This window comes from Apium graveolens, chromosome 8, assembly GCF_009905375.1.
Source record: "Apium graveolens cultivar Ventura chromosome 8, ASM990537v1, whole genome shotgun sequence".
In the NCBI taxonomy this organism is placed as follows: domain Eukaryota; kingdom Viridiplantae; phylum Streptophyta; class Magnoliopsida; order Apiales; family Apiaceae; genus Apium; species Apium graveolens.
The window spans coordinates 7,588,945-7,607,027 of NC_133654.1; the positions used below are offsets into that span (position 1 = coordinate 7,588,945).

Consider the following 18,083-nt stretch of genomic DNA (forward strand, 5'->3'; position numbering starts at 1 on the left):
TAGAAGTGCTATAATATTGTTCTACAGTGATTGAACATTAATTGACTTACTAATTAGACACAGTTTGGCACCAATTGACAGTATATTGTTTTGAAAATCCTCCATGATGGTTTATAAGTAGCGACATCCCATATCTGTAAGACTACATTTGAAGAAGAGGCACAATAAATTTTATCTACCATATAACAATATCCAATGCCTTTTAAAATCCTAAAATACATCCGCAGTTTCACTATGCTAAGCTATAAATGCAGCTAATTCATAAAACTTCTGGTTCACTTTATTATAATCTTCAGTACATAACATAACAGATAAAATGTTTTACTTGGGGCGAAAGGTAATATGCACAACATGTTAATTAATAATGTTATAAGTCGGGGAAGCATTATTAAAGTCACAAAACTTGTTTTCCAGTACACTAGTCTGTAAATATAAATTCTAGGCCAACCTTGCTTCATATCTCTAATCCTTCTGGAAGAAAGACAGCATAAGATCTGTATGTGCAGTGAAGAGCTGTGTGTCCAAGAAAAGCTGTTTCAATGTCCAAACCAGAAGACAGCATATTAGTGTGTTTTTCTACTTCCACAAGACAGCATATTGAAAACCAGCTATCCATCTAGGAAACCACGAAAGCCTACTCAAAAAAATATAATATACTTTATACAGCACTTGTTTCATTTTTCTTTTTTTAGCATTAAATAATTTAATGGAGCGCAATTTCGTTCATTAATGGTAGGCCTAAATAGTCACAGATACAGACATTTTACATCCCAGAATGTACTAGTGACATTGAACATTTCAGGCGCTTTATAATGTTAAACCCTCACTTCGTGTTGTTTTTTACTAATTTATTGATTTGTAAAGATGGTGTTTGTTGGTCGATAATTGCTTTGGTGACACTTTGGTTCTCCATTTCCCATTTATTTTGCTAGGTCAAATAAAAAATATATAAAAATATTAATAACAAATAAAAAGCATCATCTGAACAAATCAACAATACAAATGTACTAAACAATATTGCATTGTGCCTGCATTATTAGACTACAAACGTACTAAATACTAATCCACCATACATTTATACTTGACATGTCTATAAACATGCGCAGTACATAGTAGAAATAATATGACATGGATTGCTCAAGAAACACACCTTCATAAAAGGTCTATCACGACTCGGGAATGACTCAATGAAACTTTCCTTTAAAAGCAAAGACACCTGAGAATGAAGGAAAAAAATAGTTAAAAGCAATTTATTTATCTTGATAGAATGAAAATATAGCAAAACGTGTAGCATTAGCCAAAAGATTGAGAAAGAAAACTTTGAAAGGAATAATGAGTTGCCAGAGATCCACCAAGGCTATCTTTTGGTAGCAATCTTAATTTATGAAAGAAAATGGACCTTATCATCATTGGATTGAACGTTTGTAATGGTGTGAGAACGGAGGTTACATGTAAGAGAATCCAAGTAAGATCTTACAACTGCAAGGAAACTGTTTGCAGCTGCAACCTGCAAATGTAGGAATAACAAAATACCACACGTCATATTCCAACTATACATCCATATTACATGAAAATGCCACACCAAGTTGAGAAAGGATAAGAAAACCATAGCCAACCCTGCATCACTTGCCCCAACCACTCCGAGAACTAATACATTTCACTTCTAAGACATGACATACTTTCAAAGGGATGAGAGCCAAAACTCCTTCAGTTCTGAAACAGTACCCCATTACAAACGGTACAAAAAGCAGGCATCCTTTATGGCATCGGGAACAAACAAGTATTACGCCTAGTATGTATGAACTATAAACTCATCTCCAACGAAACCACACGCAAGATAAAGGAAATAATGAGAAAGGAAAGGCTAAACTTTCAGCTTCACTACCTGTATATCAGTACACTGGTAAACTGGTCGCCTTCTTCCCAGATAACTTTCTCCTACAAGTTTTGAATGGTATGGAGCTAATGATGAATACAGCTCCTTCTGCCTGGGTAGTTCAGGTATTGTAGGCGACCTCACCTATTGTCCACAGAGCAGAATAGTCAAATTATTGTTGTTGGAATGGAAATGAGAGTCCTACACCAACACAAAATCGCTGAAAGAAGACACGCGTGAATAGAAATGACGTAGAGCAAAAGAAAAGGTAACTGCAAGGTTGTTTTAATACTACAGGTTCAGACAGGACCACTTGGATTATTAAATGAATATACGGTCGGGGATTTTTCATATGACAAGATTCACCGGGAGCATACATGCAAAAATTTCATGTCCTATAAATTTCATCACTTGGATTATTAAGTGAGTGTTCTGTTCCGAATGTTAAGCACAAACAGTTTAAAAGAAAATGGGCATTACGACAGCTATGTTTACGCGATTTCTAAAATTTTACTATACTAAATCCACACCAAATCATCAACAATCACCATCACACCAAGATTTCACTTAATCAATACTAACTCAGTCGAAACTTCTCAAGATCATCAACTTATTCCAAGCATTATCATAGATCAATCAAAAACCTCACCTAAACAATCATACTAACTATATATACATAGATCATGCTTCTCATTACTAATTCATCCATAAAACTCATCAAAACTCAAAGTCAAAGCTAAGGTTTTAGAAATTATACCTTCCTTGCAGTGTAAGAGTAGCTAGTAAGCTTTGTATGATCCTTGTATATCCTTACTCTAACTTGAATCATCCAAGAAAACAAGATCAAGAAAGTTAGTTTTTCTTGAATCATCACTTTTGATGATTTCCTAGAAAAGATTGGCATGGAATCAAGGGCTTGAACTTCTAGGAAGTCTATATCTAAACCTATAGACTTCCTAGAAGTTTAAGCCCTTGATTCCATGTCAATCTTTTCTAAGAAATCATTAAAAGTGATGATAAATAGTACTTTTCAAGAACTAACTTTCTTGATCTTGTTTTCTTGGATGATTCTAGCTAGAGTAAGGATCATACAAAGCTTAATAGCAACTCTTACACTCCAAGGAAGGTATAATTTCTAAAACCCTAGCTTTGACTTTGAGTTTTGATGAGTTTTATGGATGAATTAGTAATGAGAAGCATGATCTATGTATATATAGTTAGTATGATTGTTTAGGTGAGGTTTTTGATTGATCTATGATAATGCTTGGAATAAGTTGATGATCTTGAGAAGTTTCGACTGAGTTAGTATTGATTAAGTGAAATCTTGGTGTGATGGTGATTGTTGATGATTTGGTGTGGATTTAGTATAGTAAAATTTTGGAAATCGCGTAAACATAGCCGTCGTAATGCCCATTTTCTTTTAAATTTTTTGTGCTTAACATTCGGAACAAAACACTCACTGACCAAACTGCACAATTGCCATGTTTAGCTAGATCATGTCGTAAGCTTCGTTTTGATATGTGGTTCGCTTAGATCCGATTTACGATTTAGGAGAAACGACCGTTTTAAGTAACGGCGTTTCGCAAACGAATCCTTACCCCTCGCATAACTTTGAGACCTTGTTTAAGGCCCTTAGAAGACTAATTGGAATACGAAACATTTATGTAAGGTTGATTAGGCAGTTGGTAAAGTACTCGCGAAAGAGTCGCCTTAAAACTTGTAACGGTTAATTTTATAAAAATGGTGGAGCCGAATGTACGCGAGCGACTGATGTAAATCTTTAAGCGTAGAAGCGAGCGTTAGGGTATAAATGGATAAAGTCTAGTTTCTTAAGCGACCGTGGATTAATTCCGACTTATATGTTGTTTTTAGGTTACTGGACTCACACCAGACATATTTCCACCCCAGATCGCTCAGGCAAGTTTTCTACCCGTATAACTATTGTTGTGATGTTATATATATATATATATATATATATATATATATATTATCTTGAGATAAGTGCACGATTGTTATTAGCAAATATTGTGATATATCGAAGCATGTTGATATGATATATATATATATATGCATGCCTGTTTTGAAATCTTGATATTTCATTGTCAATTAAATTGCTTATAAACTGCATAATACATATTTTAGAGATAAGCAATAGTTGCGTATACTCTTAGTATAGGGGACCCAAAATTGAACATTTTTGCTAAAACCGGGAGGGGAGGTTCCCGAGTATATTTTATATAGTTTTCTATAACTATTAATCGAATGAGGTATATTCGATAGTTTTGAATAATAATCAAACCTTATGTTCGATTATTCAAATAAGGATCTTACTTTCGTATAAGTGTATCTTTTGTTATTTATTATTCGTTTCAAGTATTCAAAACTTTTACTTCATTTATTTTTATGAAAACTATTCTTTATGGGAATATTATTTAAATAATAATATTCAGATATTTTCTAATATATCATCTTTAAAATCTCTACTCCAAACGTTTTCAAAAATGTTTTCAAATCTTCAAAACAATTTTAAAAGTTAGAGCGGATCTCAAAATTCGTTTTTAGTTTAAATCTTTCCTTTCGTGGAGGGATTTAAATACTCGCTCAAAATCTAAGGGATCCGGCTCCGTGGTGTATTTTGTCGCAACGAAGTTGCTGATTGATAATAGAATCTTTGATTACTTGCTCAACGTTCGGGAAGTAAGCCCAATCAAAATGCGTCAGCATAGGCGACATGGGCTCAGGGGCAGTCCAGCAAAATGTAAGCGGCTGAGTGGCGGTCCATCAATGTGTAAGAGGCCGGGTGACGGTCCAGCATAAGGTCCTAATGTGGTCAGGGTGATGACCAGTGAGGAATTCATCCATCTACTAGTAGAGAAAGTGACTTGATTGATATCTTTGCCTGATCAGCAAGGTATCGGCTTTATGCCAAAGTTTCTTCCTTCCAAAATCTTTGGGTATTACAACTCTGTTTATACTTTTCATAATAGAGATTTTCAAAGAGTGTATGACAGGTATATATATATATATGTGTACATATATATTGGGACTTAATGAAGTATCTCGTAACTTCATTTCTTTTAAATGATATTTCAAAGATTGATTCTATACAAGTTTTATCTTGTAGCTCCTTCTGAACTTTTGAAAACTTATTATACTTTGAACAGTAGTAGTTCAAGTAGTTTTTTTCTAAAAAGGTATAAGTATATTGGAGTATTTTGTCACTTCATCTTTTTAAGCTTATATCCGGTAAGTAATTATCTTACACCTGATAAAGATTTTCAGTAAGTTATCGATTCAGATACTTGCATTATTGATTAAACTATATATTATCTTGTGAGCTGTAATGCTCACTCTTGCTTCATTTCTTTATCACACAACAACAGTTTGGAAGAATGGCCAGACTCAAGCAGACCCACCGCAAAAGCGTGGGAAGCGTCCCGCTGATATCTTAGCCGCCATTGATGCAAAGGTAGATCTATCTGTAGTTTAGGCATTCAGCTATTGGGAATCAAATTATGTATAATTATAACTTGTGTTGGATAATGGCAAAGAACTGTAAACTTATTAAGTAATCATTTTGGGTTTGTAATAACTTTTAACTTATGGAGTTAAACAACTTTTACTTATTTCAATTTCATCTCTGAGACTATAACGTGTTGTGGAGTGTGTTGTGGAGTGTGTATTATTGTGGGGTCACAGTATGCAGTTATTTATTTTAAGTTAAGTGATATTAATGGAAAGAAAGACCGTGACAACCCGGATTCCCGACCCCGGATCTGGGGTGTTACACTCACCTGATTCTTGTTTGCATCTATGAGAATGACATCTGCCAATTTTGACTGCAATGCATCAGTTTGGGTTTTCACACCAACCTACACAATATTCCTGGATGTTAGGATAATATGTTAACACCAAAAAATAATTATATATTTACTTTTCCAGAAAGGGACAAATGTTTCACTCATCAGAAAGAAAGAAGCAGATGCTACATAACAATATATTATTCTAACTAAAACATCACAATTTACAAGTAACTTTTCAAGTTCAATTAATGCTTCCACAGCTCCTTATACAATCAGATGTTAGAACTCAGAATAAAACACCAAGACGCTATTATGCACTCACTATGTATGGAACAGGTGCATCCAAAAAGTCCTGCATGTCTTTTGGTAAAACCTGGAAGGTTATCACTTTAATAATTAGTCAAGAGATACGAAACCAACTTAGGATAAAGAATAATAAACTTTAAAAAAAAAAGACAAAGAAATGAGATTCTTCAAAAGGTGCTGATTAAACTTATACCGGCATTAACAGAGACTGCCACTTGAAGGGACGTATGAGGGGGATGATTGAAAGAATTGATGCTGACAATATTCCCTGTTTTAACAAAATGGGCAGAAATATTTTTGGTTTCAGAGGCTCACATATCAGAGCAAAACGATATGAAACTTAAGCAGTTAACAGAAATCACAAGTTTTAAAAGCCATATATTCATGTGCGTCAGTGGAAATTCCATCAAGTCATGTAACATTAAAAGAATCCATAAATATGCTATTTAAAGCTTCAGAATCTCCTGAGCTGAGAGTGATTGATTAGCTAGAATAGCCCAAGGTGAGAAAAAAACATAAATATTTAGGGGAAATAAACTGTCTTGAAGAAAAACTGATCTGGGAATCATTAAAACAGACGAGGGTAAATCTTTCAAACAAGGCCAAATGCATAGCTTTAGTAGCATGTAATGGGAATATACCAAATTAGAACAAAGAATTACAATCTTCTTCTCCAGCAGGACCCCAGCGAACAAAGTCAACACCTGTAAAATATGTGAATCGACACTTAGGGTTTTTAGGCGGTGTTTCTGTTGTACTTGTGCTAATAACCACTTATAAGTTAATATCAAACATATACCAAGGATAACAAAGAAAACTGTACATCAAATATTCATATTAACTCACATGCTCGAGACGCAATGATCCACATAAGCATGCAATTGCCCATACTGATAAGGCAGCAGCCTCTTCCTCTGCCATGAGGGCACTCCTAACCTAGAAAACCCAACCTAATATATTTAGGACTGTCAAGTACTATAAGGTTATTGGAAAAATTGAAACAAGAAAGATGTACAAGGTAAAATACCTCAATCATGTGAATAGGGGCAGATATGTACCTTTCTAATTGTCTCTTAATTTTTTTTGCCTAGAAACCTATAGAATAAAGTGTATACTAATATGGTTCACTGCATAATTTTTTTAACTAGAAATTTCATTGTTCAGGCTTTATTTGAATAAAGGAATATGAATGTAGCTGCGGACCACGGTTCATGAACTCCTACACTTTGCAGAAACTGATACAAAAACAGAATGCTTAAAATTTAAATTACCAAATGGCTGGCCAAACGAGCATATTGGCAAAGAAACATAGACAATTAAAATTTGGCATCAGGATCAAAAGTAAAGGACTTGGTAATAAGACAAAGTTGCTAAATCTCAAGTTGTGTAATATAAGTAGCTGAAAGAATCTAGCAACAAAAGTAAAAGACGCTTATTGTTGAACACATCAGCCGACAAAATCGAGTAATCAACCATGCATAATAAATACCTCAGCCTTTTCCAGACCAGTACTAAATGATTCCGGGTCAACTGTTGATCCAGCAATACTCAGAACTGCTTCATCTGGTCTGTGAAATTCTAAAGGATGTAGATGCTCTAGAGGGTGAAACTTGAGAGTTGAACCTCTTGCAGGACAACTTAACTGGTAATACTCTGATATTATTCTTAGAGATCCATGATTGTTGGCCTACAAATATATAGACAAAGCAACTCAAATGTTGAAAATGCAAAATGGTAAAGATCAGTGAAGACACAATATCTGCATTTTCATAACAAGAAGAATAGACTTAAACCTTAGCCCATTCTATAATATCATTGTGGTCACTGGAATGGCCTGAGACAGATGCTTCTTCGAGATCAGCTTCATCAGAAATATCTCTGTAGTTTCTATCTTCACCCAGGAAACCCTGGAAACTGCATTTAGATATATATGCCATCACTTACCAGGTACTTCATCACAAAGATATTCAAGACATCTACGTTGTTTTAAGGAATGTTGACATACACAGGCACAACAAACAAATGAACAGTTTAACATCACAGAGTTAGGTTCTTGCGCGGAATATCTCCAAGAACCAAACTTAAAACACATTTTTGGAAGTGCCTTCACAATAAAAAAAGATGCGGAGAAAACAGATATTCTTTAAATATGATTTCTAAATTATAAGTTTATTGAATAGTTAAAAAATATTTATGTTGACCTAGAATCAATTATGCTAAGCAACAAAAAACATTAAAATCATAAATACTAGATTCCACGGAATTATAGCATAAACTATGAATCAACATAAAATTAATGGAGAACATGAATCAATTCCGCACCTGGAAGATTCGCAGCTTTCATACAGCTGATGTTGCGACGAAGGTAAATGCATTTGTGGTATGTTATTGTTCATTGATATATCAGAAATAGAGGCATCACATGCTTCACTGATCTGTGTAGATTCTTTTTCAGCTTGAAGCTCCTCTGCTTCTGAATCAACTGGAACAACAAAGTTATTATCAACCACTTCTCCAGACAAGGAACACCCCTTTTTAAGATTCTGATGCTCCGTGTGAAAATCATCATCGGTGACTTTTTTTGCAATGATATCACTTGTGCACGATTGTGAAGTTTCTACTGTGCCGTTCAGCATGGCGTCTTCTCCATGTTCAGGTGATATACTTGTAGATAGTTCTGCCAGACTTTCTTGTTTGTCTTCAGAATTTTCTTCCTCGTCATACAAAAGAAGCGAGTCCATATCTGATTCACCAATATTTTTGGTTAATCTTTCCAGTCTTTCTTCAGTGAACATGCTGCAGAGAAAAGCTAGTTAAATAAATGGAGAAAAATGGACAAGGTGGGAGGGGCGGGGGATTTAGCTACTAAGCCATTGTGCAGAAGGATGATGTTGGAAAGACAATGAAGAGTAATTGTCCTCTCAATTAAGTTTTTACACAGATATGGGGAAACCAACAAGTTAAAAAGATTTGTCAGTAATATAATAAGAAATACATGGTGTTTAAAATAATTATTACAGACTTTGTGGAGGCATGCCGGTGTCGAACTTAGATTAGGGTTCTGGTGGTATCCTCTAGGATCATTAACTTTTGGTAATAATAGCAAAACCTATGCCCTTAAAGCATGACTATATCAAGTCGAAAACTATAAAAAAGTTAAGACGGAGGATAAACCTAAGGCAAAAGAGAATAAACTGAGTCCTCTCTATCTAGTCTCCGGTACATATATGAATGTTCAAGGATGTTACCTGTTGAATACTCCAAAGTGCAGTTCAAAACATGGAACACGTGTAAGAATGCAATAACAGCGACGGGTGGTTAAAATATGGCGACTCAAGGGCACGCGCAGATGTTGCCTATCTGAGACCACGGAAAGTAACCCAGAAGACTCCTGTATTATTTCATCAACCAACACGCAGCAACCATACAGGGTTGACAAATCAGCAACCTAGAAGAAAAGACTATGTCAAGATGAGTTCAAGAAATCAGAGAACTACCCAAAAAACAGAATTTCTACTAAAAACATGAGAAAACACACAATTATCTTGCGATGATAGACGTACAAGTGATAACTAGCATATTCATGATACCAACACTATAATGATCAGCCAAAGTGCCAAACAGGTCTGTGAGCTCCAATAGCAAGACAGAAGGTTCAGTTTGTGTTGGATTCCTATATAATATTGTCGCAAACTCATTCTTCAGTTGACCGCTGAGCAGTTTCATATACCTTGTGCTTACAATCAGTTAACTATAAGGAACCTAATGAGTCCTGAACACCAGATTCAGGTAGCCTTACCAAAACTTATCTATGAATATAATAGCGATAATACAATAGATATGACCACTTGGTATCATATATGAGAAACCAAACCAGATATGTCCCACTAGGGTCTAGGGACGGTGAGATGACATATACCTGACCCCTAAACTTTTAAACGATTTTATATATTTTGAAGTTTTTTGATGACATTTGAGAATAAAAAAATATTGAGAAGTTGCAAAAAGGTATCAAAATGGAAAGACAGTGCGACTGATAAGATATATAATTATAAATGAACAAGATATGCAAATTGGAAGAGTTCATATAGAAGATAATAACTGATTCCTATGAAGGTCAAAGCATACTTGCTTTCTAAATTTACCTTAAAGTACCATGGGCAAATCAGCTTAAGACATTAAAACTTAGATTGATATCCTTGCAATAACTTTTTATGGATCTTGCAGTTACATGACAGCCTAGAAGTGCTAATAACAATTACCGGGGCACAAAAACTTACAGGCATGAAACAGAAGAAAAAAATCCGAGAAACAACAATACATACATATTATGAAGTCGCATATTTTGGGTTCAAAAGCATAGTTACAACAATGGCGATATAAACCCGGCATTTAGCGCCAAAAGAAAAGAAAAAAGGTAACCATGCATACGTTAAGCTTCTTAATTCTAGAATTTGCTAATACAAGCCCCTAGAGGTTGGGGGGGGGTAAGTGGCAAAAGTCGTCGGTAAAAATGTCTAATTGAAGAGAATAATTGAAATGGAAGAAAGGGAAAAGGTGAAGAACATGCATAACAAATATTTAATGGATGGTGACAAGAGCACAATAAGACTTCCACAATCCAAGTCAGTGATTTCTAAGACTTACATGTGTTTATTTGGAGAAAATGGAAGTAACTTTGTACTATTCTATGGGTAAACATTTAAATAATCATTCCTTTCTCCATTCCATTTCTATGAATTTAAACTAGAGCTGAAACCCACCAATTTGAGGATGAAGGTTTAAATTGCACTAGAGAGCAGCACATAAGCCCAATGGATGTGAGGGTAAAGAAAGTACTAAAGTGCTTCATCATTTACCTGCATTCGGAATATGAAGGACAGGTCACTCTGTCTAAAGTGTTCCTGCAGAATCCGCATTAAGTCAGGTTAAACATTGCTATTACTATTAGGATCTGAAAACAAACTGCAAGTGTAACCAAAGTTAAGCAAGGAACATAATATTCTGATTATTAAGCATAAAATAACCCGCTTTGTCTTTACTTCAAGCAGACTCGATGTTTATTTTTACAAGCTATACTGAATGCAGAATGCAGCAATTAAATATTCAGCCTGATAAAGGAGTAAATTGCAGATTATGATTTTTCAACTTCAATTCATTATCAATTTGAGTCTTGTTTGGTAGAACTCGGCAATTTGTATCCTGGGATGAAAGTATTCCACTTTACATCCGTTTTTGCATTTTTACCAATCCGAAATCATTAAACCGTATATTTAATAAGGGTAAAGATATAATAAAAATAAAATGAAGAGTATGTGCAACAGCACCATCTCCTTCATCCTACATTATTGTAATAACCTCCTTGAAAGTTGAAACTAAGCCACCAATTACTGAAGTCTGGAAATGAAGGTTGAGATCGAAGGGTGGGGGGGGGGCAAAATGGACAAAAAACAAGAATCTAATACTTAAAAATTTAACTGCTATTTAAAGAAATAAGAAAATTAATGCACTTAAGTTTTGAATTGCAGGACTTGTGAAGCTAAGCATTGAGTTTGTGGGTTTATTTTATTGACCCCAAAAACAATTCATTTTTTTGAATTAAATCTTCAAACTAAAAATTAATAGGTAAAGAATTATTGATGTTGGAAATTGGTAGTGGGTCATGGGAAGTGGCAGAACTGCAGAAAGGACATGAAGGGTTTTGGTAAGGTCGATCAGAGGACGGATGGGACCTGACTGGTGGGAGGTGGTGAAATTTGGGGGAATCGGGAGATAGAAAGATTGATTTTGAGGAGGTATTAGGGAATTGAGAGATAGAAAGAAGGGTTTTGGGGGTTTAATTAGAAGAATTAAGGAAAAGTAGAAGGATTTAGGGGTGATTCGCTGGATGAAATGATGTGGGGTTTTGGTGAAGGGCAAAGAGGATTTGTAGATGAGACCTACAATGAAAACGAGTCAAAATTGAGGGATGCACGCTGTAATATAATTTTTTTAACAATATCATGAATATTCTTTAGGATTATCATAAAATTATGATTTCTATATCTATCAGATTATCAAGTGATATGTTCAAGTAAATATATGAATCTTAAAAGCACAAACAACCTACCTGGCCCAGAAGTATTTCATTCAATTCGCTCATTGATGAAGTTCTCTCAACAGCATGAACCTTATAAACAACAAGAATCAGCGTTTGAAAATTTAGAAGAATCAGCACCTCCCATTAGAGGATAAACAGCATACAATATGGACAAAATCAATTTCAGAAAAATTTAATTATTAAATAAGAACTACTAAAAATATTACAGAAAGAACAACTGATAATAATCAATAAGAAAATTTGTTCAGCTTCTAGGCAATCACCTCAACACCTGCAGGGAGGCAGAATGAAATAAGATCCTTGTCAGTCAGAGGTAGCTGTTTTTGCGGAGGATAAACATACAAGACCTGAAATATTTAGATTTCCATGTAATGTTTAGAAACTACTCAAATCACCAGTATCCTGCAAACATAGTTAAAATATTGCAGACAACTTAGTACCTGAGGCTCGAGATTTGTTTCCACAAGTGACTGGAGCTCAAGCGCAGTTCTAAATCTACTCGAACCTTCAGACTTCCTGCCAAAAGAAAGATTTTGAAGTTGCCGGATATCGCAGTTCGGATGAAGTCCAACAACTACCATACCCTCAATAATTCTTGATGGTTCCTTCCATATCCTATGATCCTGCATAATTATACAGCATTGTTTCAACAAAAAATACTATTAATTCACTTCTTTCACTTTTAGTACTAAGAATTTAATGAATAATTTTGAAAAAAGATTATGTGAGACCAAGTAGAACTAGTCACGTAAAAGTATTCCTGGAGTCTCTAGACTAGTAGCATTAAACTAAAGCAACATATACACAAATTTAGTGATTAGATTCATGTATGGTCACCCTCTCTATATAGTTTTTTTTCTCTATTCATTTCAGTAGTGTGTATGGGACTATTAAGTACACTATTTGAAACCATAAATATTGTAGCTGGCCTTCAAGTTTTTACACAAAAGAATACATGTTTGCAGATTGAGACAAGCTCTGATTCATTCAGGTATAGCAACTCTATGCGGACTTATAACGAGTGAAAATTTAGCTACACTATATCGGATGCTGTATCAAACACTACTATTAGGTCGACAATGGGAATTCTGGCTTTTAGTTTAGAGGTCATATCAGGGTGGCCTCACTGTAGAGTTTAGATATTCAATGGGGGGCTGGCTTATAATGAGCAATGTGAGGCTCAAATGATGTGACGGCGACAATGTTCATGAAATGGGCTAGGTGTTCTGGAATCACCTCAACTCGGTGGTGGCCTTGATTAAGTTCTAGCAATCATTCAGGTGAAACAAGTCTGAGCAGTGAGCACTTAAAATGAGTGAACAGTTTGCTACTCTGTATTGGGTAACTGTATCACTGTATCTGATGACTGAACACTACTAGGTTGACAACGGGAATTCTTAGTTTTAGTTTAGATCTCATATTGGGGAATTTGGATGTTCACTGGGCCTCGGTTCATAATGAGCAAAGTGAGGTTCAAGCGACATGACAGTGACTATGGTCATGAAATGGGCTAGGTGTTTTAGATACACCTCAACTCACTGGTTGTCTTGATTAGTTGTTTTTGGGAGTTTGAATTCCTTAATAATCTGTTGCTACTTGCTACCATGCCTGACAGTGACAGATGTTTTCTCTACTGACGGTATTGGGTGGATAAATGTTGCATTTCACTATGAGATCAACTATCAAGTGTCGGAAACATTTTAGGTACATATAAATGTGTGGACCAAACAGATACTATTTTTTGTAGTATTTATACAAGACTTTAATAACTTAAGCAAAAGAATTAACTACAGCAAACAAACAACAGCAGTCGAGAAAAAAACAACTTTCTTCTAGGAAGAACAAATTAGAAAAAAAAATTAATTAACAGAAGTGAAAGGGGGGAAAATATGGCACTGAGGGTCCACATAAGAGGTTATCATACCAGGGATCGCATCTGAAAGCTTGCCCACTGACGTTTTAATTTGGTTAAAACTTCTGGGTTATAAGCTCTATTATTCACTTCAGGGGGATCTGACAAGCCTCTTAGTAGTCTGGAAACTTGCTGCTGAAGCTTCTGAAGATGGCTACCACTGTCATCATTGGAAGAAAATACGACCGGGGAGCTTGGTGAACTAGGAGCAGTGGCAGCAGTAGCTGCAGCAACAACAGCTCTTGCAACATCCCCAGCTGTCGGCATGAATAAAGAAGCTCTCCAACTCGGACTACCAGACCCTTCATTGTTCTCCATACTTGCTCTTTTTTCTTCCTTCAAGAGCCGTAATAATTTTCCATGCTGGAAACAGACAAAATTGCACCAATGTGAACGGTATTGTTATTCAAGGGTGGGGAATAACGGAAATTGTTCTCTAAAAACTACACTACAGCAGAAAGACTGATACTTGAATTCCTCAAAACTGAACGACTAAAAAACACACACCTCTTCGGCTCTTTCTACTGGCTCTCGAAAATGAGGTACCTAATGCCGTAGCTACGCATGCTTTTAATGTGTAACACTAATAATGGTACTCCAAACATGAACCTGCAAGCAAAACCCATAATTAGAATTATAAATGACCACTTTTAAGCAATTACAACTAAATTCAAACCCCTGGCTCCAATTTAAGGTGCAGGAATAGTCTGGAATCAAGGAGTAGCACTTTAAATTTTCTACCCTTTCCTCTTCTGTGCCACACAAACCAATTTCCTCTGGGTCAATGGTTAATAATATCATTGCACTACACATAAACTTACCAGAGGACCACTGAAGTGAAAAAAGATCTTAAATGACTCAATTTAACTACAAAAGCTTGCAAATGAGTAGAGGACGTATTGATGGACTTGTGATGTGGCAGGCTGATGATGCGTCAATTAGTTAATGACGTCTCATGCTGAGCTGTTAAGCCCTGCAAGACAAATCCTACATGTAACCTGGTTCAAGTGTCCAACGCAAAACCATCTCTTCCGTAAAATATAAAATACCCTAACTGTAGCTATAATTCATAGTCATACTAGTGGGAGTTTATATGAAATTATTCAACTTTCTCGCATCTTCCTTCTTCTTTCTTGCTGGACACGACAACCTCAAAGGCTCAAACCTAATAGTCCTCCCAACTTGGCCAAAATGCTCATTTCTCACTTAATCTCCAATCACTTATCTTAGTCCAAAAGTTTTGGACTTGTTTGAGTCTTGACTCTTGAATATTCTATTGAAATAGAGAAATTTTGAGCAGATGGAATGTACACAGTTGAAGAAATTTGGAGATAAAAGTTTGGGTTCACTTTTTTAATCCTAAATATTTTGATGTGCTCATATTATATATTTAAAATTTAAATTAAGATTGTCAATTTTGTCATAGATTATATTTAGGATTCTCCTCTTCATTCTCCAACAAACATAAAAATCACAATATCTAGTAAACCTCAATATGTCAACCGATATATACATTAGTAGATTAAAGAACATTGAAAAAAGGAGAAAGTGGAGATTTTCGGATCTATTAATCAGCGGAAGTTATTATGTTTTGTGTGCTATAGGTTGCCGTCATTGAATGGAGGTGAGAGGAAAGAGATGAAGACAAGCGGTTAGCTCATCAAGATTCCGATCTATATTTTGAGGTGTCTTAAATCTCAATTTAGCCTGTACCTTTTTGAAGTCAACAGAGAATTAATGCAACTGAAAGCTTTTAATTGTGTATTAAGGAGTTTGCGAGTTATAATCAGTTGAGTGATGGGGCTCCAAGGATTTTTAACTCTTTAAGTAAACACCTGCAAGTTGGAGTCTAGCTCAGCCATGTTTTATATCATTAACGTAATTCATCTTAATGTTGTTACTACTACTCCCCTTTTACTAAAGTCCCAAAAAACCATAAGGCCTGTATAAACGGTACCAAAATTAACTAACAAAAAAAACTACTTATTCTTCATTCCTCCCCTCTCACTCTCACTGTGGGTATGTAACTTAAAAATAAACAACTTCTCTCCGATACAATCCGCAACCTAAGGCTTCATACAATTCCATCATATTCATTCTTCTCACTCAACTTACTTCCGTAAAATTTACCTAACCATATCATACTCCTCTAAATTATACAGAATCACCGCACCATTCTAATTCTTCTACCAACATACCTGATCATAATCCAAAACAACCAACCTCAACTTCACAATAAAGATTCAATCTTTATACTAAAATCGACATTCACAAAGCTATTACCACAAGAATAATTGAAATTAAATGCTTGAACACAACAATCGATAAAAAAACCCATATAAACAAGACTGCAACTACACCTAACAAATGATCATAATTCATAAACCCATAAAAATCTCAACTTTTTCATACTTTTTAACATAACAATCAAGAACTAAACTTTACATACAAGATGAAGAAAAACCCAGAAAAATAAATTAAAATTCAATCAAACTAATTTTTTAGCACAACCCAACAGTTGTTTACAAGATTATCAGATATTAATGAATAAGTAAACTGAATTATAGTCACAAATACATATACATGTAGATACAAAAGGGCATAAAAAGAGAATCTTTACCTTTAGTTGTTCTTGAAAATGAAGGAAATGCTGAGAGATAAAGTGAAGAAGAAGTGACTTTATTAGCATACGTATAATTATCTTGATTAATCTTACCTAAAATGTAGTATAAAAGGTATTTACCTGTATTTTAATTGCATACGATGTAAGTTTTTTTAACTTTTTTATTAAATATTTTTAATTTTTATTTAAAAAATTTCTTTTAAAAAGAAAATAAATTACGAAATCAAATATAAAAAAATATAGGAGAACGAAAGAGTATATCTTGGATACTCAGTCTCATTAATATTGACCCACATTCAAAATCCTCGTACGTAGTAATCAAGCTAAAATTATCTAATTTAATCTCAAATGTTGACATATTTAACTTTTTTATATATATAGCACTTAATTTTCTTTAATAAGAAAATATGGTCAATACCATTAAAACATATGTATAAGAAATTGTGATCAATATAAACGAGACGGATATAATATTTTTAAAAATTTTGTGGAGATTTTTTCCTCCAAAATATTTAAAGAACTATTTTAATTAAGGAAATACTGTAAGATTATTTTTTGAAACAAGGTAATACTATTAGACCTGGTGCAAATTAAAAAAAATGAAATTGTTTATTCATATAGTATTATAAAGATATTTGGGGAAAGATGTTATTAACGAGAACAAAAAATAGAAATATATGATATTTAATGACATAAAATTTATAAACGATCTCGCTTGTGAGTGGAAATCTAACGAAGATATGACGCACATGAAAAATTAGGTACATGTTTTGCGTTAACAAATATTTAAAATATATTATTTTTCATTTTCAAGTGTCCAGAACGTCTATTAATCGGGAACAATATCCAAAATACTCACAAATTATGCATATGAGGTATGTGTATTCAAATTTTTAAAAATTATCAAAGAATGCGTATTATATGCATGTATTTCTTTTCTGGTTTTAATGGAAATGCATATTCACTAAATACAAAAAAAAAAAGAATACGCGCATGCACATAATGCGTATTTTTTGATAAAATTTTAAAAACTGAATTTGCATCATTTTGATGCATATTTCGTGAATAATTTGGACGAACACTCCCGCCAGTCGGCATTTTGGATAATTGCACTAATGGGTATTTTGATTTTTTAATCTTTTGCTAATAAATGTTTTAATAATTCTTTCAAATGCAGTAAGATACAAATATGATGATATATCTCCAAAATGTAAATTTTCTTATTCAAAATATTAAATAAAATATTAAATAAAAAAATCTAAGATGAAAAATACCCAAAATATATCATTTTTGAGGTTCAATTGCCCAAAATATAAATTGACCGGAGTGACTATCCAAATTATCCACGAAATACGCATTCCGAAAATGTGAGTTCATCTTTTAAAATTTTAACGAATGATGGGCATACATGCACATAGCTTTTAAATTTTTAACTCTATGCGCACGAGTAACATGCGTAGACA

General features: G+C 34.2%; 1 protein-coding gene across 2 annotated transcripts; it reads right to left on the bottom strand.

Moving 5' to 3' along the window:
* Nucleotides 1–255: 255 nt before the first annotated feature.
* On the bottom strand, nucleotides 256–16,709 carry LOC141678967 (uncharacterized). 2 transcript variants are annotated; one of them, XM_074485435.1, is made up of 20 exons: nucleotides 16,618–16,709; nucleotides 14,505–14,606; nucleotides 14,010–14,360; nucleotides 12,526–12,708; nucleotides 12,349–12,432; nucleotides 12,095–12,154; nucleotides 10,845–10,889; nucleotides 9,234–9,433; nucleotides 8,308–8,781; nucleotides 7,779–7,899; nucleotides 7,475–7,672; nucleotides 6,832–6,921; nucleotides 6,627–6,689; nucleotides 6,179–6,253; nucleotides 6,002–6,052; nucleotides 5,671–5,748; nucleotides 1,886–2,020; nucleotides 1,400–1,507; nucleotides 1,151–1,216; nucleotides 256–531 (listed from the first exon to the last, which is right to left on the bottom strand). In XM_074485435.1, the coding sequence occupies exons 3-20, from the start codon at nucleotides 14,313–14,315 to the stop codon at nucleotides 463–465; spliced, it is 2,406 nt and encodes an 801-aa protein (XP_074341536.1). In that variant the 5' UTR covers nucleotides 14,316–14,360; nucleotides 14,505–14,606; nucleotides 16,618–16,709; the 3' UTR covers nucleotides 256–462. The 2 variants fall into 2 exon arrangements, with proteins under 2 accessions (XP_074341536.1, XP_074341538.1); XM_074485437.1 differs by lacking the exons at nucleotides 256–531; nucleotides 1,151–1,216; nucleotides 1,400–1,507; nucleotides 16,618–16,709 and having other exon boundaries at nucleotides 1,963–2,077; nucleotides 14,505–16,537.
* Nucleotides 16,710–18,083: the final 1,374 nt, after the last annotated feature.

Bases quoted from the DNA above. Each gene is read 5' to 3' on its own strand.
- LOC141678967 (XM_074485435.1), bottom strand. From the start codon at position 14,315: ATGGAGAACAATGAAGGGTCTGGTAGTCCGAGTTGGAGAGCTTCTTTA. The intron at 6,922-7,474 runs GTATTTATTATG...TGGGTTTTCTAG, and splicing joins CTGGTCTGGAAAAGGCTGAG to GTTAGGAGTGCCCTCATGGC. The intron at 1,508-1,885 runs GTAGTGAAGCTG...CTACATTTGCAG, and splicing joins ACCAGTGTACTGATATACAG to GTTGCAGCTGCAAACAGTTT.